Source organism: Protobothrops mucrosquamatus, unplaced genomic scaffold (assembly GCF_001527695.2).
Source record: "Protobothrops mucrosquamatus isolate PMUCROS unplaced genomic scaffold, P.Mucros_1.0 scaffold3362, whole genome shotgun sequence".
NCBI lineage: Eukaryota > Metazoa > Chordata > Lepidosauria > Squamata > Viperidae > Protobothrops > Protobothrops mucrosquamatus.
In genome coordinates, this window is record NW_015389347.1 from 153,586 (window position 1) to 178,646 (window position 25,061).

General features: G+C 44.5%; 1 protein-coding gene across 1 annotated transcript in view; it reads left to right on the forward strand.

Moving 5' to 3' along the window:
• Nucleotides 1–2,791: 2,791 nt before the first annotated feature.
• Nucleotides 2,792–25,061, forward strand: part of USP19 (ubiquitin specific peptidase 19) — a gene marked incomplete at its 3' end in the record, with an annotated part of 26,550 nt that continues 4,280 nt past the window's right edge. Inside the window, exons 1-14 of the mRNA XM_029286341.1 lie at nucleotides 2,792–2,948; nucleotides 10,695–10,751; nucleotides 12,399–12,527; nucleotides 14,628–14,761; nucleotides 15,575–15,946; nucleotides 17,884–18,139; nucleotides 19,626–19,782; nucleotides 19,900–19,971; nucleotides 20,864–20,979; nucleotides 21,493–21,707; nucleotides 22,309–22,507; nucleotides 22,648–22,781; nucleotides 24,040–24,198; nucleotides 24,304–24,414. Coding sequence (XP_029142174.1) covers nucleotides 2,807–2,948; nucleotides 10,695–10,751; nucleotides 12,399–12,527; nucleotides 14,628–14,761; nucleotides 15,575–15,946; nucleotides 17,884–18,139; nucleotides 19,626–19,782; nucleotides 19,900–19,971; nucleotides 20,864–20,979; nucleotides 21,493–21,707; nucleotides 22,309–22,507; nucleotides 22,648–22,781; nucleotides 24,040–24,198; nucleotides 24,304–24,414 — 2,253 coding nt within the window. The remainder of the gene's footprint in view (nucleotides 2,949–10,694; nucleotides 10,752–12,398; nucleotides 12,528–14,627; nucleotides 14,762–15,574; nucleotides 15,947–17,883; nucleotides 18,140–19,625; nucleotides 19,783–19,899; nucleotides 19,972–20,863; nucleotides 20,980–21,492; nucleotides 21,708–22,308; nucleotides 22,508–22,647; nucleotides 22,782–24,039; nucleotides 24,199–24,303; nucleotides 24,415–25,061) is intronic.

Genomic DNA, 25,061 nt, shown 5'->3' on the forward strand with positions numbered 1-25,061 from the left:
TAAATTGATAAGGACAACTAGTTGTCAGTTATGTTAAGGGAACTCTGAAACGACTCAGAAGTCAATCCCTATTAATGTAGGAAATTCATAATTTGTTTCTTGTAATTCTTGAGAAGTACTACATCAATTTGAATGGCAGTTCCCAGGCTTCCTTCTTCTTTGTTCATTATGCATAAAGAATGCAAAAGATGGGGGGGGGGGGAATAACCTTTGAGGACTCTTAATAGCTACATTAACAAAATATAAATATGGAAAGTGAAATAGATTATTTTGAGTTCATCACATAGCAACTTGTTCTTTTCTCTTTGTTCTGAACAAATGCTGGAGATTGAAATTGAAAGTGACATTTGACAAATAGATTCCTGTGCTTTCTAAAACAGCGGTTCTCAACCTATGGGTTCTCAACAGCGGTTCTCAACCCATTTGGGGTCGATCGACCATTTCATGGGGGTCACCAAGCAAGGCTGTCCGCCATTTTTCCCCCTTTTCCGGCGGGTGCCTTACCTCCCTTGGCCTGGGCCAGCTGGTGGTCGGCCTGCTCCGTCTCTGCCGCTTGCCAGCTACGCCTCAGCCGGCGCAGGGGGCGGAACCACGCATGTGTGGCGCTCCCGGGCAGGGAAAGTCCTCGACTTACGACCGGTTGGGTAGTCCTCGACTTACAACCGGTTTAGTCCTCGGCTTATGACCGGTTTAGTCCTCGGCTTACGACCGGTTTAGTCCTCGACTTACGACCGGTTTAGTCCTCAACTTACGACCGGTTTAGTCCTCGACTTACGACCGGTTTAGTCCTCAACTTACGACCAGTTTAGTCCTCAACTTACGACCGGTTGGGGGTCGTGGCATTAAAAAGGTTGAGAACCACTGTTCTAAAAGGATACCTGCACTCTACTGACAAGGAATGGGGCTAGACAAGTGTCTGCCTGGAGCTTAGCAAGAAGTCTGCATTGCCCACCTTAGCAAGCTGAGATTCTCTGGGTACTGCTTGAGAGATATTTATGACGTGGTTCAGTCTCAAGTTGATGCATATTTAAGGTGTAGCTAACATATTAAATATGTTCTACAATGGGAGGAAAATAGGGGATTGCTATAAATAGAAAGACATCAAGGACTTTTTGTGAGGCATGTGTGTGTCTGTCTGTCTGTCTGTCTGTGTATTTTAGCCAGCTTCTGCTCCCATTCATAACAACAATGCCCAGTGTAGAAATTAACTTGCATTCAGCTGCTCTGAGTTTAATACTATAATGGAAAGATATCAGATGACAGCAAATTGGCCCATGACGGCTGAGGCACCCATTTGTCCTATTGCACTCTCTCTTAAGATGGTTTTCTATGTTGACTGCTTTTTGTGGGGGCTGTAGTCATACTCTGCCAAAATTTTCATCGCAAAGTGCTATTCTTTTGCAATTATTTCTAAATCAAGCTAAGGCCTAAAATAATTGCCTTCCTTAAGGAGTATTGTCCTTACCGCTTAGTAGCTTCAAAACCCAAGCATAAGCATTATGCTTTGGTTTCTGTTAAAAGCTTGCTGTAGTTGTGGATCACATTGTCCATTTCTGTGCAGTTTTGGTAGCTCAAAAAGAACATAGGTTCAGAGAAGGGCAACCAAGATGACCAAGGGACTTAGAATAGCTTACCTATGAAGAAAAGTTGTGGCATTTGAATGATTTTTAGACTAGAAGAAGGTGAATAAGAGAGGACGTGACTGAGGTTATGCATGATGTGAATAAAATGGACAAGGAACAGCTATTTCTCCCCTGCCCAAAGCACCAGAACCAGAGGTCACCCAATGAAAGTGAATCCTGGAATAATTTGGGCAGCCAAAAGGAAACATTTTCTAAGACAATGCCTAACAAATTTTGGAATGTTCTTACCATGAGATGTGCTGCTGGCTGCCAGCTTGGGTGGCTTAAAAAAAAAAAAAGGTTGGACAAATTCATGGAAGTCATGGTTATCAATGGCTACTAGTTCTTTTTTTTTTTTTAAAGTTTTTTATTTATAATACAATTAAAACAAAAATGGACATACGTGGCATTCCAGAGTAAATATTCCTAACAATTTGTTTCTCGTGATACAAAAACTTAATACATCATCCTTAACCTCTATATAAACCTCATTCTTCTACACAATACAATTATATATACAATTATATGTACAATTATATGTATGTNTATGTATGTTTCAATCCTATCGTTAGCTTAAGATCCGAGCGGTTCTCCTTGATTCATACCAGCGGTAAAATTTGTCCCAGATTTCAAAATATTCCAGTTCTGTCTTATCTTTCATAGCCATTGTAAGCCTGTCCATCTCTGCACATGATAAAATTTTATACAGGATTTCTTCTTCCGTTGGAGTTCCCTTATTCCTCCAATTTTGAGCATAAACCAATCTGGAAGCCGTTAGAATGTGTAGCATCAAATAGAGTACCAATGGCTACTAGTTCTGATGGCAGAGGAACTGCTTCTGAAAGCCATTTACTGGGAGACTAGTGAATTTCCAGATGCTGTTACCTGGCCACTGCTGGACTAGAGGGGCGAGGGGTTTGATCCACTGGTACCCTGCTTATGTTTTTTTTTTTTTTTTTAATAAACTCAGTATAGCTTCTACTTGCTCAGGATTTTTGCCCTTTTTAAATTTGCCATACTAATCTGACAATCCTTCCATATGTCTCCAGGCATTTGTTCCTTGCCAGAGAGATTGACCACAAAGAGTCGCCAAGATAGCTGGCTCGGGAAGAAAACGCCGCACCCCTGACCCAGAGTCTGTCACCGACCCCGGTGGGCTGTTTGTCTCTTCCAAACGGCTGAAAATGTCCAGCAGTGCCAGTGTCCCTGGTCAGAGGAGAACAGCTCGGGGAATGGACGATGCAACTAATAAGAAGAAGCAAAAGGATCGGGCCAATCAAGAAAGTAAGGAAGGCGAGAAACCGGCTGGCAGTGACTCAAAGAAAGGTACAGATTTAAGCCGTAGGTATCTATTACTGCATTTATAAATTTAGTGGCTTGTATTACTGAGACCTGACTGAAAGGGAGGGGTTGGCCCTTTCTATAATGTGCCCAGCTGGGGTTCTGGTATGGCATCAACCAAGACTCCTGGCAAGGAGTGATATTGATTGTCATCAAAGAGTCTCTTCAGGCTATCAAGGGCTGCTCCACAGGTTGCCGAATGTGAGACCTTGTTCATTAAACTGGCCTCTTGGAGTCAGCTGAGATTGTTGCTAGTTCCCCAGATTTCTAGGGACTTTAATCGACCTTCTTTAAGCTTGTGGTCATAGGTAGCTCAGGACTTCGTGACTGCCATCACAACCATGGGCCTGTCCCAGATCATCCAGAGCCCATCACAGGTGTGGTCTGATTTCCTGTCCAAGCAATGGCAATATGATCTGGAATGGGGGAACTCTTAGTGACCCCCTTTGTCATGGTCACATGTGCCTTGAAGGAGGCAGATCAGACCGCCCTCAGCACTGATGGACCCTGAGGGGTTTCAGAGGTTTGCTACACGCTGCATCTGAGGCCTTGTTTGCTATTTGGAATTGGAGGGCTGTTGAGTCTTTAGACAGGATCATGCCTATGCATCCTCTCTCCTCTTGTGGATCCTGTCGTTCGCAGGAAAACAAGGGACAAGTGTGACCCAACACGGGTAAGAGCCATTATTAAGACCTACCTGGTGATGGCAAGGGCACCAAAGTAATAAAACATCTGTGCCCTTATTGCATCTGCAGATAGGCATCCTGGAAGCCTGTTTCTTGGATGGAGGGGGCTCAGAGACCCCCTTGCAGGGTCGTGCAGAAGAATTTGCTCAGCTTCTGTCAAATAAAATCATCCAAATTCCATTGCAGTTGGACATTGCTCTTGTTGCAGCACCTAGGGCAATGGTGGCAAACCTATGGCACGCGTGCCAGAGGCGGCACTCGGAGCCCTCTCTGTGGGCACACGTGCTGTCACCCCAGCCCTGCCTCCCCCCGCGGCCCCTCCTCACCAGCAGCCCCCTGGAGGAGAGTTGCTCCCGGGCGCGGCCCTCGCAGAGCAGCGCAGCCAAGGACATGGCAACCGAGTAGCAGGGACAAGACTCTGCCCTCGCGCTCTGTCATGCTCAGATGCTGCTGCAGGGCACAGGGGGAGGGTGTGGCCACTATGGCGCTGCTGGGCCGCCTGGGCGATCTGCGGTGGCCCGTGGAGGCAGTGGGTGGCCCTGAGGGCAGGCGGGGCGGGCAGGGCGGGGGCAGGGTGGTTTTGGGGCACTTGGTCTCTAAAAGGTTCGCCATCACTGACCTAGGGAGTATCTGAGGCAGACTCTTGCCCTGTTTATCTGAGAACAGTTGAGCTGTCAAGCTTGAGAAAATAGATGGGGTCATCATGATTGAGCTTGGCCACCTGCTCTTTTGACCCATGCCCCTCCTGACTAATTAAAACTGCCCAGGGACTATCATGCCAGGGGGTTCTACTGGTAGTGAATTCCTTGGTTGGGGGATTTGTTTCTTTGCCTCTGAAGGAGGCCTTGGTTTGCCCCTCTTCAAGAAGCTACCCCTGGATCCCACTATGCTGGACAACTTTTGTTCTAGTATCAAACCTTTCCCTTTTTAGGGAAGATGCTGGAAAAGATGGTCACACAATATGTTCAAAGAATGCAGAATGAAACCGACTCCTTTTAGTCTGGATTGAGGGATGGATAAGGGACGGAAATGGAATTGGTCACATCTTTTGGATGACCTTTGGCAGGAGCAGGATGGTGGTAATGCATCCGTCTTAACTCTGGACTTCTCAGAAGCCTTTGATATAAACGACCATGATATCCTGGATTGGATCCAGGGATGGGGATTTGTGGCGCACTGTTGCGCTGATTCTTCTCCTTTCTCTGGGGTTGATATTAGTGGTGATTGGGGAGGAAAGATCCTGCCCTCAGCTCTGCTGGGTGGGGTTCCACACGGTTTGGTGATCTCTCCTTTCCAACATCTAAAGAAATTGCCTGGTAAGCTCACCCATCTCCATGGTCTGAGGCATCATCACTATGCTGATGAAATACAGTTATGCGTCTGCCCTTGGCAAATTAAACGTTGCTGTTGTCTGTGGAGATTCTCAATCATCTAGATCAGTGTTTCTCAACCTTGGCAACTTTACGCTGTGTGGACTTCAACTCCCAGAATTCTCCAGCTAGCATTGCTAGCTGGAGAATTTTGGGAGTTGAAGTCCACACATCGTAAAGTTGCCAAGGTTGAGAAACACTGATCCAGATCATGGCTGTCTCAGAGGCAACTGTTTTTTTCTTTAAAGACATTTCACTTCTCACCCAAGAACTGAAGAAGCTTCTTGGATGAGAAGCAAAACATCTTCATGGAAAAAACAAAGACAGTCCAGTTGCCTTTTGGGAAAAAAACACACCTTTGGGTTGCTGTTGATGTCTTATTGCCATGCCTTCAATGGGGGAACAACAAGATTTAACTAAACCCTGGCAAGACTGAGTGGCTCTGGATTTTGGGTTAAGGTTCTGAGACTCTGCCATCTTGGTATTGGATGGGTTGCACTGCCCCATACAGACCTGGGGTGCATTTTGGGGGTCCTGCTCAAAAAGCATGTGGTAGTTGCACCCATTTGTGGATCAGGAAGCTGTGCTCAAGGCAACTCGTACTCTGGTCACTTCCTGGATGGACTACTGTAATAGGTTGTACGTAAGGCTGCCCTTGAAGAGTATTCAGACGTTTCCGCAAAATGCAGTGGTGCAGGCAGTTATGTACGTCCCTAGAGCAGCACATGTTACATCTTTGTTTTGCGACCTACATTGGTCACCAGTTTGCTTCTGGGTCAATTGAGGGTTCTGGTTTTGACTTTCAAAGCCCTTCGTGACATGGGGCCGGGTTATTTGAGGAACACTTCTTCCTGGTTACATCTGGCCACCCCATCAGCTTCAGCAGAACAGATGTGTTGTGGGTCCTGCCTGTGAAGGAGTTACATCTGACAGGAACCCAGCAGATGAGCCTTTCCTGCCGTGGCATAGCCCTGTGGAATATCATCTCCCCTAAGGTGATATTAGCCCCGTCTGTCGGCCTTCCGGAAATCCCTTAAAACTTGGTTGCGTCAACAGTCCTGGGGATTGCATGGGAATGGTCATTTGATTAGATGGCCCTATTCTTTATAATCTGATGCTCCATCTTAGCCTTTTGCAATAATTCTTTTTTTAAATTGTTTTTATGGTTGTTTTGTATGCCATCCAGAGTCCCATTGCATGAGATGGGTAGCCAAAAAGGAAGGAGGGAGGGCTGTTTGCTGGTATTGATCATATAGAGCAGTGGTTCTCAACCTTTTTAATGCCGTGACCCCAACCGGTCGTAAGTCGAGGACTAAACCGGTCGTAAGTCAAGGACTAAATCGGTCGTAAGTCAAGGACTACCCAACCGGTTGTAAGTCAAGGACTTTCCCTGCCTGGGAGCGCCGCGCATGCGTGGTTCCACCCCCTGCGCCGGCCGAGGCGTAGCTGCCAAGCGGCAGAGACGGAGCAGGCCAACCACCAGCTGGCCCAACCCAAGGGAGGTAAGGCACCCGCTGGAAAAGGGGAAAAAAATGGCGGACAAAAAAATGGTGGACAAAAAAATGGCGGACAGCCTTGCTTGGCGACCCCCATGAAATGGTCGATCGACCCCAAATGGGGTCCCGACCCACAGGTTGAGAACCACTGATATAGAGCCAATGGCTCAGAAAATACAAGAGTACCTAGTGATCAGGGCTGGGAAGAATAGTTTTCCTTTTCATTCCTCGGATATCACTATTACTTTTGCACATGTATAAAACAAAGTTGCAATGGAATTCATGTGTTTTATCTTAGTGTGACACATGAGCCGCCTATTATGATTTCACACTTGCAAACCAGACTGTTTTCAGTTCCTTAATGAACTGGTAAAAAAAATCCTGACTTAGCACAAGGTCTGAAGCAGGTCACAGTTATTATGAAAAATCCAAGCATGTTGTTTCCTTTTCTCAAAAAAGTGAAGTTGGATGCTGTATTTGTCAAAAAAACAACAACAACCCTACAAATACCCTCTTCCCTATGAAAGTTAATTTGGAAGAAAGATTTGCAAGCAGGCTAGTGAGGCTGTTCCCTACTACACATGAATGTTTTTCTCCATCTTGGTTTGTTTTTGCATTTTGTTTTGGGCAGTGGTGAGGGAGGGATGCACTTCCAAATAAAGCTGTGCACCACACCACCATTTCATAAGAATATTTTTAAGGGCACAAAGCATTATTGGAAATAGACATTTTGCTTGAGCTAGTGTCACAGCATGTTATCGTCATAATTATTCATTTTAATTCAATCTTTTTTTTCAAAACATAGCAAGATTCAGGAAATTTGCCAAGGAAGGTATTGGATACTACGTAGGGAAATGCACAATTTAGAGCAATTTTGGGTAAGAAACAGGCGAGGTTAGCAGGCATCAAACAGTTATTTTTTATTTTGCATCAAAGTAAGTAGAATCTAATGGATTTCACTTCCTGGTGCACTACGGACATTCAGAAAACATGTAGCAGATACAGAGGATTCTCTGTTCCACAGCCTCTTGGCTCTTACTATGAATGAATAGGTGGGCATTTAGCCACAAAGGTAGTTTGCTTTTAGCTTGGTAGATTTTGACAATACTTTTTTCTGCATAAAAGAAATTTTATAGCAGTTGGAGATTTTTAGTTTGGAAAGGAAGTCAGTAAGGACAAACATAGAGCTATAAATAGTCATGGAAAATGGGTTCACAAATGTTTCTTCCGAATCGGTGTTAGAACTCTGGGTTATCTAGTAAAGCTAATGCGGAGAAAGTCCATCAAATAAGATTACAGATGGGCTTTGGCGTCTGCAGCTCACAACTCTGTGCTATTTTTTTCTGCTGCTTCCCTTCCGCTGCTAAATGGGAAATAGATTTTAATCCTGGAAATACAGAGCGGACGGTGAAATAGGATACGAACAATGTGGCGAAAGGTTGTGAGAGAGAAAATAAGTCTTCAGGGATTGCAGCTGTACAAGTGAAAGTGGCACACCAAGCCATAATGTATTTTTATTTTTTTCCCTGTGTAATGTATAAAACCAGCTAATTGTAATTTATTCACTAATCATGATTGACAAACATGGCTTAGTAAGGTGTGTACAAACCATCACTGTGGCCTTGGGAAAAAAATGTTATTGATACTCTCAAGTAGGCAAAAAGAGTACGTTTAGGACCTTAGGCAGGATAGTGGGTTTGCAGAAAGATGAAGAGAAATCTAGTCCAGGATGATTACGACAGGGCTTTTCAACCAGTGGTACGGGTACCACCTGTGGTACATTGGCACCTGGCAGGTGGTACGCGACCATCCTAGAAAAGTAGTGGGGTAGGGCAGCGATGGCGAACCTTTTAGAGACCCAGTGCCCAAACTGCAACCCAAAACCCACTTATGCATGGTCGGGTGCCGGGTGGGTGTGGCCAATTGGCTGGGCGTGGCCCATTGGCTGGGCATGGCTGTGGTAGTAACAGCAGACTGGGTGGGACAATCAATCAATTCCAATTTTGCAAGATCTTTTTTTTCCCCGCGAGAAGTTGAAATTGTCTGATTGATTGAACCTTTTTTTTTTTTTGCACATGGCAGCGGAGGCCTAAAGCGAAAAGGTTTTATAAAACCCAGCTGAAGGCCTAGGACTGGGGCGACGGTGCGCGTGCCCACAGAGAGGGCTCTGAGTGCCGCCTCTGGCACCCGCGCCATAGGTTCGCCACCACTGGGGTAGGGGAATGAGCTGAACCTGTGGCAGCACCACACAAGCCTGAGCGAGAGATGGCTGGAGCTGCTGGGCTGTCAGGGCTCAGCAGAAGCGCCAGGATCAGCACCCGGCTCCAGCTAGAGCTCGGCACTGATCCTGGTGCTTCTGCTGAGCCCTGAAGAAGCACCGATCAGCTAGAACTCGGCACTGATCCTGGCGCTTCTGCTGAGCCCAGAAGAAGTGCCAATCAGCTGGAACGTTGCAGCATCTCCAGGGTCTTGTGATTTACATTCAGATGCTTGGCAACTGATTCATATTTATGACGGTCACAGTGTCCCAGGGTCATGTCATGTGACCAAAACCTGCTGCAACCACCCAGCAGACGGGGGAATAAAAACCAAACACCCCCCACCCCACTCCCGCTGCCAATCCTCAACAGAAATGCTCACAACAATGAAAACCTCAGACAGTAGGAAGAGCACCACCGGGCGGGCAGGCAGGTGTCTTGCTCGGCTGTGCCTTGGGGGGCACTTTTTTCAGTGCCATTGTAACTTCGAACAGTCACTAAGTGAACTGTTGTAAGTCGAGGACTACCTGTACTTTATCAAGTTTTTGACACCTTGCTAGGCGACTGGTGGTACTCGGATGTTGCCATACCCTAAAAGTGGTACAATGGGTGAAAAGGTTGAAAAGCCCTGGATTAGGATCAGGGTGGAAAGTTTACCTTTTTAAGCTTAATTTTATACTCATGGACTTGATGAATGTTTTAAAATGAAAGTTGGATTCCTGTTCAGTTGATACAACCATTGTGAGGAAGGAAGCGTTACTCTTATGAACAGAATATTGTTATTTATAAACATTGCAAGTATGGAAGAATATATTAGGTAGACTAAATGTACAGTCGTCCACTTTGCTCTTTGTGGCCTTCCTTCACAGCTATGTGATGAAAGAAACAGGTGAGTGATTGTACTAGCTCTGCACTGCCTGTGCTCTTTATGAGACTGCAACTTTTAGCAGGATGGTGGAATAATTGCAGAGGAAGCAGGAGTTACTGGTACAGCCCTGCTAACCAAGCCTGCTCTGTGATCTCCATAATGCTTGTATCAGCCACCCAGCGAGACCTGTTTCAAAGTGTATCTTTTTATCATGGTGCAGACACTTTCCGTGCATTCGTTGTAACTGGGCAGTGATTAAGAGGGAGGCGAGGCTAAATTATTCCGTCAAGGTGTTGATTTTATAACGTGACACGAAACCTAACATTTGTTGCTGTAGGTCAGCTAACCAGTGAACGTGAAAATTCCTTAAGGCAGAAATGGGGCCTTCCACACAAGGCTGGATTAAAACTCCTACCGGTAGCATCACTCCTCATTAACTGTACAAGTAGTCCTCGACATGTGCCTGTAACGGAGTCTGCCCATTACAGTTATATGTCACGAAGGTAGTAAATTTTGCAAGCTTTTTTGCAGCAGTCGTTAAATGAATGAGATGACAAACTCATAGTTTACTATGCTGCCGTTTTGCCAAAAACCAGAAATAACTTCTGGTTTTCAGCAAAATTGCTGTAAAACACGGTCACATGACTGCGGGACACTGCATCAGCTGCAAATGCATGACAATGGGGAGGGTGAATGTCAGAACTTCAAAACCAGGTCTGGGTAGCTTGATCGGTTGTTAAGTCAAGGACTACTTGTATCCCTGGGACTGATGATCCATTCAGTCCACAACAAATGGGAAGACCACAGAGTCTTCACCCCTGTTTTAACTCTTGTCTGGCTTGTTAAATTTTTCTCTGAGTTGCTTTCTTTACCTCTCTTTTGATTGGTGTAGGTCCCTCATTCAGGCAGCAATGGATAGTTCTAGGAAAGTATTCTGGTTAAAATGTAAATTGTAATGTACGAATGCCCCGTTTCAAAGTTAGAAGCAGAAAAATCCTTTGTTTGCATGGTTCGTAGCAAAACAGCACATCTCTGTATTTGTTTGATCACCAGAGCCTTTTGCTAGCCTGAATCTGGTAGAGCCCCTTTGGCACAGGGAATCTGTGGCGGGTAAGTCAGAAGAATGCATAACTAAATGAAGCTCAAGCCACCTACTGTACTTTGTTTTCATGTATTGTCTTAACGTCGCCTTATTTCTCTGACATAAGTATTAATTCCCTAACAAACCCTAGAACAGAGGTCCCCAACCATTTGGGCACCAGGGACCGGTTCCATGGAGAAAGGTTTTTCCACGGGACCGGAGTGTGCATGGTTTTGTGTGCTGCTTGCATCCCATGGATGGGGCTTTGCTTGTTTATGCGGACCGGTTGTTGGCATGCTGCAGCCCGGTACCTGTCCATGGACAGGGGGTTGGGGACCCCTGCTCTAAAAGATTAATAGGCTGGCAAGCTCTAAAAGATGCATGAAAAAGAAATGGGGATTTGTAGTCATAAAAATAAAATTTGTTCCTGCTTGATTAAGATGGGGATGTTGCTATTACTGGTTCTCATGAGCTATGGAAAGCATGTTCTAAGACCAGCTAAGGCAGTGGTTCTCAACCTTTTTAATGCCGCGACCCCAACCGGTCGTAAGTCGAGGACTAAACCGGTCGTAAGTCGAGGACTAAACCGGTCGTAAGTCGAGGACTAAACCGGTCGTAAGTCGAGGACTACCCAACCGGTCGTAAGTCAAGGACTTTCCCTGCCCAGGAGCGCCGCACATGCACGGTTCCGCCCCCTGCGCCGGCCGAGGCGTAGCTGGCAAGCGGCAGAGACGGAGCAGGCCGACCATCAGCTGGCCCAGCCCAAGGGAAGTAAGGCACCCGCCGGAAAAGGGGGAAAAAATGGCGGACAAAAAAAAATGGCGGACAGCCTTGCTTGGCGACCCCCGTGAAATGGTCGATCGACCCCAAATGGGGTCCCAACCCACAGATTGAGAACCACTGAGCTAAGGGCAAGGGGACACGAATGCACAAAAGAACCTGCATCTTCTGCTTTCTCAACCATGAATTATTTCCTATACGATATTATTGAGGGGATCTCTATCTTTTTCCGTATCAAAGTTTGGGTGTGATCGAACCAGGATGCCACACTTTCTTGACAGATTCCATCTTCACATGATTTGAGCCAATGCCTAAGTAAATATTTAGTATTTTGTGTTTGAAGTGTTTCACGTACATGATTTCCATAACCCCAGAGTCCTGTCTGGTGTTGACCTCTAGCAGCCCTTTTCACTTAGGAGGGCATTGGAGACTGGAAAGGCAAAGTCAACATGACTAGAAACCTATCGTGTGCTCTGGCACAAAGGGGGTAGTATTTGCTGTTATTGCAGTGATTCCTAGAAAAGCCACCTAAAGGCATAACCATGCCCAGTAGCTAGTCATATATGAGACAAAACTAGGAATGTTTGTAGCTGTTCTGTGAGATGGGCTGCAAAGATTCACAAGGGTCACTTGACTGTTGAGTTGCAATAATTCCAATAAATTAATATACTGTTAATGAACATTGGCTTTGACTTTTTCTGCAATGTTTATGTAATTGCCATTACAGCATTCTGTGTGGCAATGATTTTTCTGCATTAATTATTGATCAAAATGCACCTTGTGTACCCTGTTACTAACTATCTCTAGTCTGTTTTGTGTTCCATTGCCCCCTTTTTGGGAAGTTAGCTGTTACTTATCACTCACAGATGAGAAATTGACATTTGTCTGTTTCCTAGACCTGCAGCTGGAGTGGAAGCAGAATGCTGATGAGGTTATTGTGAAACTGAATTTGGGCAGCAGGAACCCAAAAGTGGAAGAAGTGGATTCGTCTTTCACAGACACCAGTTGTGTCATCAAGTTACCTGGTATTAATGCAGACTTTCCTTCCTTATTCATGGAGTTCTTAATTAGCATGCAAAGAAGAAATAGTTTCTCCTTTAAAAAAAGTTAACTTTTAAAATTCATTTCTGGTCAACAGCAGCAATAAATAAATTAAAAAAAAAAAACCTTTCCCAAAGAGGGCAAAATGGGAGAGCAGCTTAATGCACTTGATATGGGTCATGCCAAGAATTTGGGAGTCCCAACTCTCCTACAGATAAAAAGGCCATCACTAGCTCAGGGGTAGGCAACCTTGGCTCTTTTATGACTCGTGTACTTCAACTCCTGGCTGGCTCAGGAATTCTGGGAGTTGAAGTCCACGAGTCATAAAAGAGCCAAGGTTGCCTACCCCTGGCCTAGCTCTCCCGGCAATGTATGACTTTAGATATTAATGAGTTATGAAAACTAAGTGAATAAGCAGGAAATATATTGTCAAGGAAAATAAGCAATTGTGAAAAGGAGCTTTTACAACTTTTCTAAATAATATTCTTTATACAAAAAGCTCTGTAAAGTGGATTGAGAGTACCTAGAGTCACTGCTTTGAAACTCATCGAATTTGGTACTCAGTGCATTTTGACGTAAAATTTTTGTTCCAGTACTCATTATTTGTTTGGTACTCAGTGCACAAGCTAGAACTTGTCAGTGTCGGCTGCCTTATGATTCACTTCATTATTCCCTATGGAAAAAATTGTTTGGCACTCATCATTTTTGATGCTCATCGCGCCTCCCGGAACCAATTAAAGATGAGTACCGAGGTACCACTATATATGTGCCAGGGATATTGAAGGAATTTTCCATTTGGCTAGAACAGCGGCATATAACCCGAAGCCCTTGGGCTCCATCTGCTCTCTGAAACCTGCAGTTGCAGCCAACTTGTGACTTTTAATGTGACAGAAGAAGGAAATGAAAATTACTTATATGGGTTGATTGATTATATGCCATCAGGTTGCTATTGGTTTTTAGCAACCACCTAGATAGATTTTCTCCAGGAGAATCTGTTCCAGTCTGGTTCTTCAGATCTTCTAATGATGCACCCATCACTACTGTCATTGAATTCATGTATTTGTCATTGGTCACCCTCTTCTCTTTCTTTTCACCTTTCCCATCATTATAGATTTCTTTGTATAATGTGTCTGAAGTACGATAAAGTGTTTATATTAACTGTAATTTAATTTAAATGCAGTTTTTATTTTGGCCCCGTTTACTTTGTCTTTTTCCTCATGATTCAAAAGATAGTAACAATCCTCAGCTTGTCAAAGAAGAAAACCTCAAATTAAAAAAAAAATCCTTTTTTGGTGCAGAAAAAACTGGAGTGATGAGAAATCAAGGCTTTATTGTATCTCATCTTATTCTTAAGTATCTTTAAAATTAAAATCTTAGACATAAAAAGTATTTTAGTCTTTTTAGCTGCTGTTTCATAGCTGAATCCTCAAAAAACACCTTTTTTTAAAAAAAAAAAATCCATCATAGCAAATAAAGATCAGACATTCTAAAGTCTCTGGAAGAAGTTGAGATGTAGTAATCATCAAGCATTCTAGAAAATTATGATCGTTCACGATTTGAAGAACAAAGCACAGCTTCTTTATGTAATCTAGCAGCTAGCAGGCTCCCGGGAAGCTTAGATTTTCATTCATTAAAACAGTATGCTGTTGAGACACAAAAAATAAGCCTTCATATGCTCACTATTTTTGCCATTAAAACATATTCAGCACACAGAAAGTAACAATTTGTCGATGTTCAAGGAACAAAAGTTACTTGGCTCAATTGTTACTGTTCTTCAGAAGTTCCAGTTAACCTCTCACTCCCTTACAATATAAATAAATGGTGTTTGCCATAATATAGCAGGGAAGTGTCTGTGTAGAGGTTCTTTTCTAACGTAAAATGATGCAATGGAGAAAGGTTTTAAAGCTTGTATTTCACAAGGAGAGCAAGGCACCATCCTATTTATTTCAGAATAAGTGTGATTTCGTACAGCATCTCATCAGGTCAGCTAGCCAATTGCCAATTGCAGTGGTGCAGTGCTATGGTACGTGTTCCTTATTCCTTAACCACCAAAGAAGAAACTTACGCCCTGTCTCTTCCCTTAGATGGCCGTCAGTGGAGCTGTGAGTTTTATGAGGAGATAGAAAGTTCCTGCACCAAAGTCCAGTTCAAGAAAAGCAATATCTTGCAGTTGGTGCTGCCAAAGAAGATCCCTTTGCACAACTGGGCTTCACTTTCGGTAAGCTTTGTCCCATTTGTGGCATTTTCTTCATGTTTTCCTGAGACCTTGAACTCTAGCAAGATTGGGTCGAAACGCCCCCTTGGCCATCTTCTCCCTCAAGAGCAGACATATCAAACACAAGACCCGGGGGCCGGATGCGGCCCGCAAAGTGGTTTCATGTGGCCCGCGAAGCCATCCTGGAAACAGTGAGGGAACGGCCCCCGCTGCCTTGGCCCTGGCCCAGGCCAGCCGGGAGCCAATGTACAATTTTGTGGTGGCCATCTATGCTGAAACGCTTTCAGTCTTAGCTCCACAAGGTCGTCTGGAACCAGCGAGGAACCAGCCCCTGCCGTGTCGGCCCTGCCCCCTGGGTGCATGCTGGGGAGGTGTCACCCTTTGTGAGGAATGAAGAAATGGGCCATGCCATGGCGCTTGTCCCAGTCCCACCCCCTTCTGCCAGAGACCCTCAGATCTATCCCACTCCTGCCCAGGCCCCCACATGCACCCTTGACGCGAACAATGTAGAGCTGGCCATGCCCACCCAGTAGGCTACACCCACTCCATCCACACCCACCCAGTAGGCCACACCCACCCTGGCCTCACTCACCCGGCCCCCTGAGGGCAACCACAATGCTGATGCGGCCCTCAGTGAAATTGAGTTTGACACCCCTGCTCTAGAGATCCATCACTTGCTTTCAGGTTCAGTGGTCTCTATAGCCATTCTCTGCTTTGCTGGCATTTATATGTTTCGTGTAAGAATGATGAACTTAATCTGATAGGAACGTGTTGCTTATTCACCATATTTGTCTTGGATTTGATTGAATGCCCCAGAAACGCTACAAAGAAGGTTCAAGAGAACATCCAAAGAGAATGGCGTGTAAGGAGAATGGCAAAGAGAAGGCCCTTTCTGCTGGGGAAAGTTCTGCAGAACCCCAGCTTGACAGTGCTGTGGAGCGAATCAGAAGCAAACGAGACCCTTCTAACCCAAAGCGAATTTTGGGGAAAAATGACACTGTAGGAGGGAGGAACCCTATCCACCCAGGACTGCCAACTGGATCTGGTACCAAGGCAGCGTGTATCAAAGCCAGCTTGTCTGAGGAGGAAAGGAACAGCAGAAGCATGGGGGACGCTGGGCTATCTGGAAAAATTGACAGCCAAAGGACGGATCGAGTTGCTGAGGGGGCTGCCCAGTTGGACCTAAAGGTAAGAAACAAGGGGTGAGTTATACTGTCTTTTGACTCAAGGTTGAGATCAAAAGTTTATCCTTGACCTTTCCCATACATCAAAAGAGACATCAAGAATTCCTGATGTCAGAGGAAATGGCTTCCTCTAGCAGGGAAAAAATTGGGATACGTATTAAACCTGCAAACCAACATCTCACAGTGGATTTAGGTTGTTATTGTTGCTCAACTTTGAGAAATACTGCTGGGCTATTGGCACGTTTCATAGCTCTTCTGCCAACAAGACTTCTTTTTACATTGGAAGAATATGGACTGGAAATTACTGTAGCCCAGATTTTCTATTTAATCTTGAAGAAAATTTCAAGCTGGCTTCCTCGCTTCAACATTTTTAATTGCTCTGGGAAGTTTTATCATCCCTGCTTATTAGGATAGGCTTTATATAATCTTTACTATTCTGCAGCTCTGCTTAAGAGAGTAGTAGTAGATGTGGTTTTTATAGTTCCATCAAAGGAAAACAAATAAGACAAATATATAAAAAAAATATTCCTGGGTATTTGATTTTAATTCCCTGGATGAACAACTGAAGCCTCTACATGTCATCTCAAAACATTGGGTGCGATTTCCAGGGTCCATTTAGAAATTGCTGTTGATTTGTAATTTTCAGGGGTGATACCAGGTGAAGTGTCTCTGGAGTTATGCCTGACTCTTGCTGATGTCACAGAACCTGGCAACAGTATTGAAGAGGTTTACAATTACTTTCTTCCAGGATGGGGGTAGAGTGAGGGTAGGATTTTGTTTGGGGGGGGGGGCTTTCCAGTAGTGATAGATCCTGACCTCTCTCATCTATAATCTCGCCAATCTTTTCAGCTAATGGTAAGAGATTTATTTATTTGTGTGTTTGTGTGTATTTATATTTCAATTTCTTAGCTGACGATCTCCGAAAGAAAGAAAGAAAGAAAGAAAGAAAGAAAGAAAGAAAGAAAGAAAGAAAGAAAGAAAGAAAGAAAGAAAGAAAGAAAAATGTTATTAAATATACAGAGAGTAATCATATTACATATATGTAGTTAATGGAATTATAAATTTAATTTAATTTTTGGTCTGGCTTTTCCTCACCAGTCCTTAGCATTATCGTTCAAAGGTTAAATGCAGCTTTTGCGCCCCCCACCACCACCACCAAAAGAAAGCATCCTTGCCACTACTACACCACCTTTTGTCTGATATTTTGCAGCCAGTAGGCATGTTTGGGGTTTTGAAAACATATGGGTGCTGGTACAATATAGCCGTTGATTGAAGAGACGTATTCCTAGATTACTGCTTCCATGGGCCCAGCCAGCCCCAAAAAGCAAAAACAATGATAAATAACTTGCCCAAGAATCTGAATATAAGGCAGGGATAGGTACTTTTTAGAACACACAACCATTCCTTTAATTCTATCATTTTCTGCTTGTCAGAAATCATTTTCCTACTGGAGCAAACTCTTATGAGTAAAAGAGAACTAATGCTCTAAATCAGGGGTAGGCAACCTTGGCTCTTTTATGACTCGTGGACTTCAACTCCCAGAATTCCTGAGCCAGCATGGCTCAGCTTGGAAACCTCTCCCTTTCCCCTCAGCATGGCTGGCTCAGGAATTCTGGGAGTTGAAGTCCATGAGTCATAAAAGAGCCAAGGTTGCCTACCCCTGCCTTAAATAATAGTTAAAAATAAGATAGTTCACAAGGAGGTCAGAGATAAAGACAATTAGTAGGAAATTTGGTGGTACAAGTTGAGGCATTTATTGGTGAAACAGTGACGGGGGGCATCATCATGCTTATTCCAATTAAAGGTTATTTCAGTTCTCTGCGATTAGCAATATTTTCTAATGAGTCATGCGTGTGCTAGAATCTGTTGACATATTTCAGTTAAAATATTCTATCCTACTTACTTCTACATCTGATTGTGGATTTCTCCCTACATTACCAGACTGAGGTTCAGGAGAGGAAATCGGGATGCATGGAAATGCAGCAGCCTGTGGCCCCTCCTCCCGATGCCTTGCCCAGCCAGCTTGGGCCCTCTCCAGAGAAGAGAATCCCTCAACCAGCCAGTTCCTTTGAAGCCTCTCAGGGGGTAGACCCTGCACCTGCCTTCAGGGAGGGCCCCCCCTCCTCTTTGCAACCCAGAGATCCCGAAACGAGAGTCTGGTCCAAGGACAGTGACGCTTTAGAGGCCGTTAGTATTGGTGAGTAAAAAGTGAGATCCTGAATGTTTATGTAGGTACACCATGATTGCCCAACTTTGTTTAAACTGAGTTAGTGGCTTAAATCAGTGGTTCTCAACCTGTGGGTCGGGACACCATTTGGGGTCGATCGACCATTTCACGGGAGTCGCCAAGCAAGGCTGTCCGCCATTTTTTTGTCCGCCATTTTTCCCCCCTTTTCTGGTGGGTGCCTTACCTCCCTTGGGCTGGGCCAGCTGGTGGTCGGCCTGCTCCGTCTCTGCCGCTTGCCAGCTACGCCTCGGCCGGCGCAGGGGGCGGAACCACGCATGCGTGGCGCTCCTGGGCAGGGAAAGTCCTCGACTTACGACCGCTTGGGTAGTCCTCGACTTACGACCGGTTTAGTCCTCGACTTACGACCGGTTTAGTCCTCGACTTACGACCGGTTTAGTCCTCGACTTACGACAGGTTGGGGTCGCGGCATTAAAAAGGTTGAGAACCACTGGCTTAAATGGATGTCAGCTCTGGGCCCAGACAACTAGATAGACATGCATTCTGAAAAACAGGAATAATTGTTAGCTGTTAAATGGGAACTAGAGAGCTGTTTACACTGTTTTATGTAAAAATTTCAGATTCCAGTAATGGCTGATATCACCAGTAACCTGAGAAAGTTGCCTTTCTGAGACTTTCTGCTACTAGTCAGTAGAATAAGTTCTCTGTGTTGTCTGGATTCAGCCATTGTGCTAAGATATAAATGTGATTTATTTAAGTTTCTCTTACATGAATTCAGGTAATTGTGATTTATTCAACAAACTATGGAAGTAAAATGTGCAGTGTGTGAACCCTGTTAAATTAAACCACTTCCTGTGTCCCTAAACTTTGATTTTAAAATACTTGAGCAACCAACCAATAAAGAGAGATGCTTTCTGTTTTTAGAGAGGGAGAGGAGAGGAGACGTTGCCTATTAGAGGAGGAGATAGTACATGATGTACCAAGTATATGACTCACTAGAAGGTTTATGGTACCGAGTGGAGTTACAGAAGCTGTAGTAGAAAGGGGGCTAAGCCAAGGATGCTCAAAATATAGTCTTTGCAAGATTTCAGCCATTTTTAAAAACTGATTTTTAAGTAATTGATTTAGTGTTGATTTGGAGAATTAGAATTGCTTTGTGGGAGTCTAGAGGGTCTGCATCTGCAGGTGCCGTGCTGCTAACCTGTGGACTTAACAATTGTCTATACTGGAAGGAAGGGAGAATTTGGTCCAGTGCTTTGCATAGTTCTTGGAACACGCCTGTCAGAATCATGTTATATCATTTTGTCATAATTTATGCAAAATTTAGCTCTCGATGCAGTGTTTTCCAAACTTGGCCAGTGGTTTAACCACGTCTTTCTTCCACAGCCTATCCCCAGAGACAACCACACATATAAATTTGAATCACAAGATGATTTCTCTGGAAATTTCTGTTTAAGATAGTTCCGTTATCATTATTGCTTTATCTTTTTCTTGCTAGAACCAGAGCCCATTGTGAATCTGACATTTGTGAAGAATGACTCCTATGAGAAAGGAAACGATTCCATGGTAGTACATGTTTACGTAAAGGAGATTCACAGGGAGATGTCCAGCGTACACTTTCGGGAGCAAGATTTTACCCTCATGTTCCAAACAAGGTATGGCGATTACTGGTGACAGACCCATCCCTCTCCTTACTGCAGCCAGAAGTTAACTGGAATTGTTACTGGGCAGGGAAAGAATGCAAAATACATAATTTATGCCACTTTTTGCAGTGATGCCAACTTTCTTCGACTTCACCAAGGCTGCAGCGCTCATTCAGTATTCAGGTGGCAAGTCAAACTCAGGTATCAAAGATTTGAATTATTTTTGCTTGACTAGTTGTTATTTTCTTTTGCAAATATATTCTAGAGACCATCATAATATATTCTGGCTGATGCTGCTTCGTAAATGGTGCCTATCGCCTTCTCCATTCTGAGACACAAGAACCAGACATTGATTACTAACCCACCTAAAACCTATTGATTCACCCACGCTTGATTTTTTATTGTTCTGACTCTTCAGGAAGCAATATTATTAATCTAAACTCAGTTGGATTAAACTCAGAATAAACTGTCGAAATTGAAAGCCTTGCTTAGGGAAAAAGCATCGATTAACTTTAATGCTAACTGGAAGCCCCTTTTGGACTTTTTGCGCAAAATGGAAGAGCATCATCTGATGATATATGGATTTAACAATTACTAATGTTAATGGGTTACAAAAATGGATGTTGTGTTGTAACCATAAATTAAGAGTTCAATCTTTTATTTACATTTGCTGTAAAACAAGTCATTGTCATTTTTTTTTGTATTTTTATTTATTGTTTACTTTATTATACCTCTGTCCTCTCTTTTCTTCTGCTCTTTTTATTGGATATTAGTTCTTGGTAGTTTTTATTTATTTTTTTTTGTCTTAAAATTTAATAACGGTATTAAAAAAAAATCTAAACTCAGTTGGTCGAAAATGTATAACTGCGCACAGCCCAGAGATCTCTAGCATCTATTCCTGTTAAACAAGGTGCTTCTCATCTACATAAAGAAATAAGTACAGCAATCCTGATATCCTTTCTTCCATAATGCAGAAGTTTATTTGTTTGTTTGTTTATTGGATTTATTGACCGCCTAGGGCAGTTGTAAGTTCTTTGTTCTGTTCAGCTGTGTCTGATGTTCTCATTGCTTCCCTTGTTGAATTGCCTTGCAGGAACCTTATAGAGCCAGATCAATGTACGTATAATTTTACTGCAGCCCGGATTAACATTTGTTTGAAGAAACGACACAGCCAGCGCTGGGGGGGCCTGGAGGCTCCTGCCACACGAGGTCTGCACCTGGATTTTTTTAAAACTCACCCTGTAGGAATTCCTTGTACACATCGCTCGGGAGTGAGAGATCTTTAAGGCTGAGGATATTAAGATCAGGAGTCCCTGAGAAGAACCATATGGGTTGTTTCCGTTGTATGGCCAGCTATAGATTGGACCTGAGAAAGAACCTTGACACTTTAGAGCAGGGGTGTCAAACTGCCGGCCCGCCGGCCAGACGCGTCATCTGGAAGCCGCACTCACCCCATTGCCGGCAATGGCAAAACTGTCCCGATATATCTTGCGACATCACATGACGTCGCGAGTTTGACATGTCTGCTTTAGAGTCTGCAGGGATTTTTCTTGGTTCAATCTCAGAGCATGTTCTTCGCCCCATCGCGTCTGGCATGCATTTCATTGTGGAAAAGGATTGGTTCTGTGGCACTCCATATCACGAAAGCCTGGGGTGAGCAGCATAATTCCCCTCTGGTTCTTTCTGCTGCTAACCACAAGCCCACTTTTCCCCATTTTTAAGGTGCAGTGGGTGGTGCAAAGGTTGCCATGCCAACCGGCCCTACTCCTCTGGATAAAAGCCAACCTGGGAGTAACCAGCACCCTTTGTCCACTAAAGAAGAGGCCCGAGCAGGTGAGAAGGAAAAGCCGCGAGCAGAAGACAGTGGCCTGGATAGCGTAGCAGCTCGGACAGTATCAGACCACATGCCTGTGAAACAGGAGCCACTCGTGCCCTCGGTGAGAACTTGTGAGGAGTACTGGGGTGTCCTATTTCCCAACTATTGGAGGGCGAATGGGAGGAAATACAGGGGTCAGCATTTTGGGAAAGCAGGGAAAAACAACTAATTGGAATTGTGGGTGCGACCCTATTGCAAAACACTGTGGTGTTGTTAGACATGCCTTACTTTGGTGGGGTGGGACAATACCACCTTCTGTATTTCATTCTGCGTGGAGGGATCCTGTAGCCTCAGAATATATGAAAAATAACAAAACTGGTTCCATCTAGCCTTGCACTTGGGTTCTTAAAAAATTAAGTGATGAGAGGCATCTTCTTATCCCCAACTTTAGCACTTGGGACAGATGCAGCCATTTTCTTTGTATGCAGATATCACTCCTGTTGTATGTCAGTGACCAGCCACATTTACCCACTACCTGGCGTGAATTCGTTTTTCATGGGCTAAGAGGGCTTGACCCATTTGGGTGAAAGAGGGCTCTCTTTCTCCTGGGACAAAAGGTGACGATACAAGCCAGGAATACAAGGTCTAGAAATGAACTTGGCAAAAAAAATAAAATAGAACCTTATTCCCTTGACTGCTAAAAGTCTTTTTTTTTTCCCCAGCCTAAGCCAACCTGTATGGTCCCCCCAATAACCCACAGCCCTGTCAGCAACGAAAGTGTGGAAGAGGAGGAGGAAGAGGAGGATAAGAAGGTGTGTCTACCAGGCTTTACAGGACTGGTGAACCTGGGTAACACCTGCTTTATGAACAGTGTTATCCAGTCTCTCTCCAACACCCGAGAGTTGCGGGACTACTTTCATGGTAAGACCCATCTCAACTTAGGGAGGGAGAGGGGGGGTATCTGTATATATTCTGGTTAGTCTTCATCTTTTATCTTTCAGGATGGTGACCTTGAGAAAGTGCCCCGATGCTCACCCCTTTCTCTTGTATGTGCCTCCTAGATCGCTCCTTCGAGTCTGAAATTAATTACAGCAATCCACTGGGAACAGGGGGGCGCCTGGCCATTGGCTTTGCGGTGCTGTTGCGAGCACTCTGGAAAGGTACACACCATGCCTTCCAGCCTTCCAAGCTGAAGGTAAGGCCTGCTGTGCAAGCGCACACCGATTGTGTGGTATTCCCTAGGTCAGTGGTTCTCAACCTTTTTAATGCCGTGACCCCAACCGGTCGTAAGTCGAGGACTAAGCCGGTCGTAAGTCGAGGACTAAACCGGTCGTAAGTCGAGGACTACACCGGTCGTAAGTCAAGGACTACCCAACCGGTCGTAAGTCAAGGACTTTCCCTGCCCGGGAGCGCCGCACATGCGTGGTTCCGCCTCCTGCGCCGGCCAAGGCGCAGCTGGCAAGCGGCAGAGACGGAGCAGGCCGACCACCAGCTGGCCCAGCCCAAGGGAGGTAAGGCATCCGCAGGAAAAGGGGGAAAAAATGGCGGACAGCCTTGCTTGGCGACTCCCGTGAAATGGTCGATCGACCCCAAATGGGGTCTCGACCCACAGGTTGAGAACCACTCCCCTAGGTCCATTTATTTCGCCTTCTGGGATGTAACAAGAAGCTTAAGGTTGCTCTAGATACCTTGAGTTGGACTTTATTCTGGGACTAAACAAAATCTGGGAACAAAAGCAGTTTAAATCCATTCCCACGTGCTTTAATTTCTTTTCTTCCCTATGTGTTAGCGCTGTTCTGATCACTTAAAGGGAGGATTCAGAAGGAAAGTCTCTCCCAAAATCTCGAAGTGGGTCCACTTAGGAAGCATTCCTGACAGAAATGTCTTCTGTCCATGTATAGAGTGCTCGGGTGGGGGAAAAGACAAGGATGACCCCTGAGAAGTTGCATCATCTTGACACCTCAAGTAGTGGATTCAGAGGAACACTTGGCTTACTTACTTCCAAAGGACTTCTAGTGTTTTTCACATACTGCAGCCTTTAGAATAGTGAATTGTTATCACAGGAGTTTGGACAGTTTAAAGGAAATAGATGCATTGAGCCTTGTAGAAGTTTGATGTCCACACGTTTTCCATATGTGTCCTTCAAAAACACAAGTTGGGCCTTCGTGTGTTTGTGTTCTGCAGATGAATTTTAGTGTCACGATGCAAGTTGGGAGGGTGTAGATTCCAGGAACGGAAAAAAAATGACTGGAGGAATCAAATATGGCTCACAATTACCATTTAATCCAAGGGGAGCCCTAATTGTTCCAATTTTGTTATCATTCCTTAACTTCCTCTAACTCACATCTCTCATGGACTTCTGATTAAGCCATCTTAGGGAAGAGAAGGATATGATCCTGCTGGCAAATCCCATAGAAACAATTGGCTGCTTATGAATCCAAATCTTTCCACAGGCAATTGTAGCCAGCAAGGCCAGCCAGTTTACGGGCTATGCCCAGCATGATGCCCAGGAGTTCATGGCTTTTCTGCTGGATGGACTCCACGAGGATTTGAACCGGATCCAGAACAAACCCTACACAGAAACGGTAGACTCAGATGGACGGCCAGATGAGGTGAATGCTTGTTGCATTATTGCTGAATGTGCTTAGAAGGAGCACAGAAGGTTCTGAGCTGGCAAGATAGTTTCTCATCCTGGCTTTTATGATATTCACTGCTAGGTTGTTGCAGAAGAGGCCTGGCAGCGGCACAAAATGAGGAATGACTCTTTCATTGTCGACCTGTTCCAAGGCCAGTTCAAATCCAAGCTGGTATGCCCTGTATGCTCTAAGGTATGATTTTGTGGTTACTTTTCCCTTCTGATACCCTGGAGTGTTATTTGGATGTATTTTTCACTAGTCGCTGTGGCAGGAGCAGAGGTAGGTTCTGCTCATGCAGTTAGTAACCGGGCTGATTTTATAACAATTCTGCATAATCTTGGCCTTTGTTTTCCTTTCCCATGTCATTGTCTGGCCTGCTGTTTTGTTCTTGTTAACACTTTTGCTAGACTATTGAACACTGGCTTGAACACTGGGCACTATCTAACAAAATGAAATTCAATGGTGAAAAAACCAAGGTTCTACATTTAGGCAAGAAAAACCAAATGTACAAGTACAACATAGGTGGCACCTTGCTCAATAGTAGTAACTGTGAGAGGGACCTCGGAGTCCTAGTGGACAATCACCTAAATATGAGCCAGCAGTGTGCTGCAGCTGCCAAAAAGGCCAACACAGTGCTAGGCTGCATTAACAGAGGGACAGAATCAAGATCACGTGAAGTGTTAATACCACTTTACAATGCCTTAGTAAGGCCACACTTGGAATACTGCATCCAGTTTTGGTCACCACGATGTAAAAAAGATGTTGAGACTCTAGAAAGAGTACAGAGAAGAGCAACAAAGATGATTAGGGGACTGGAGGCTAAAGCATAGAAGGAACGG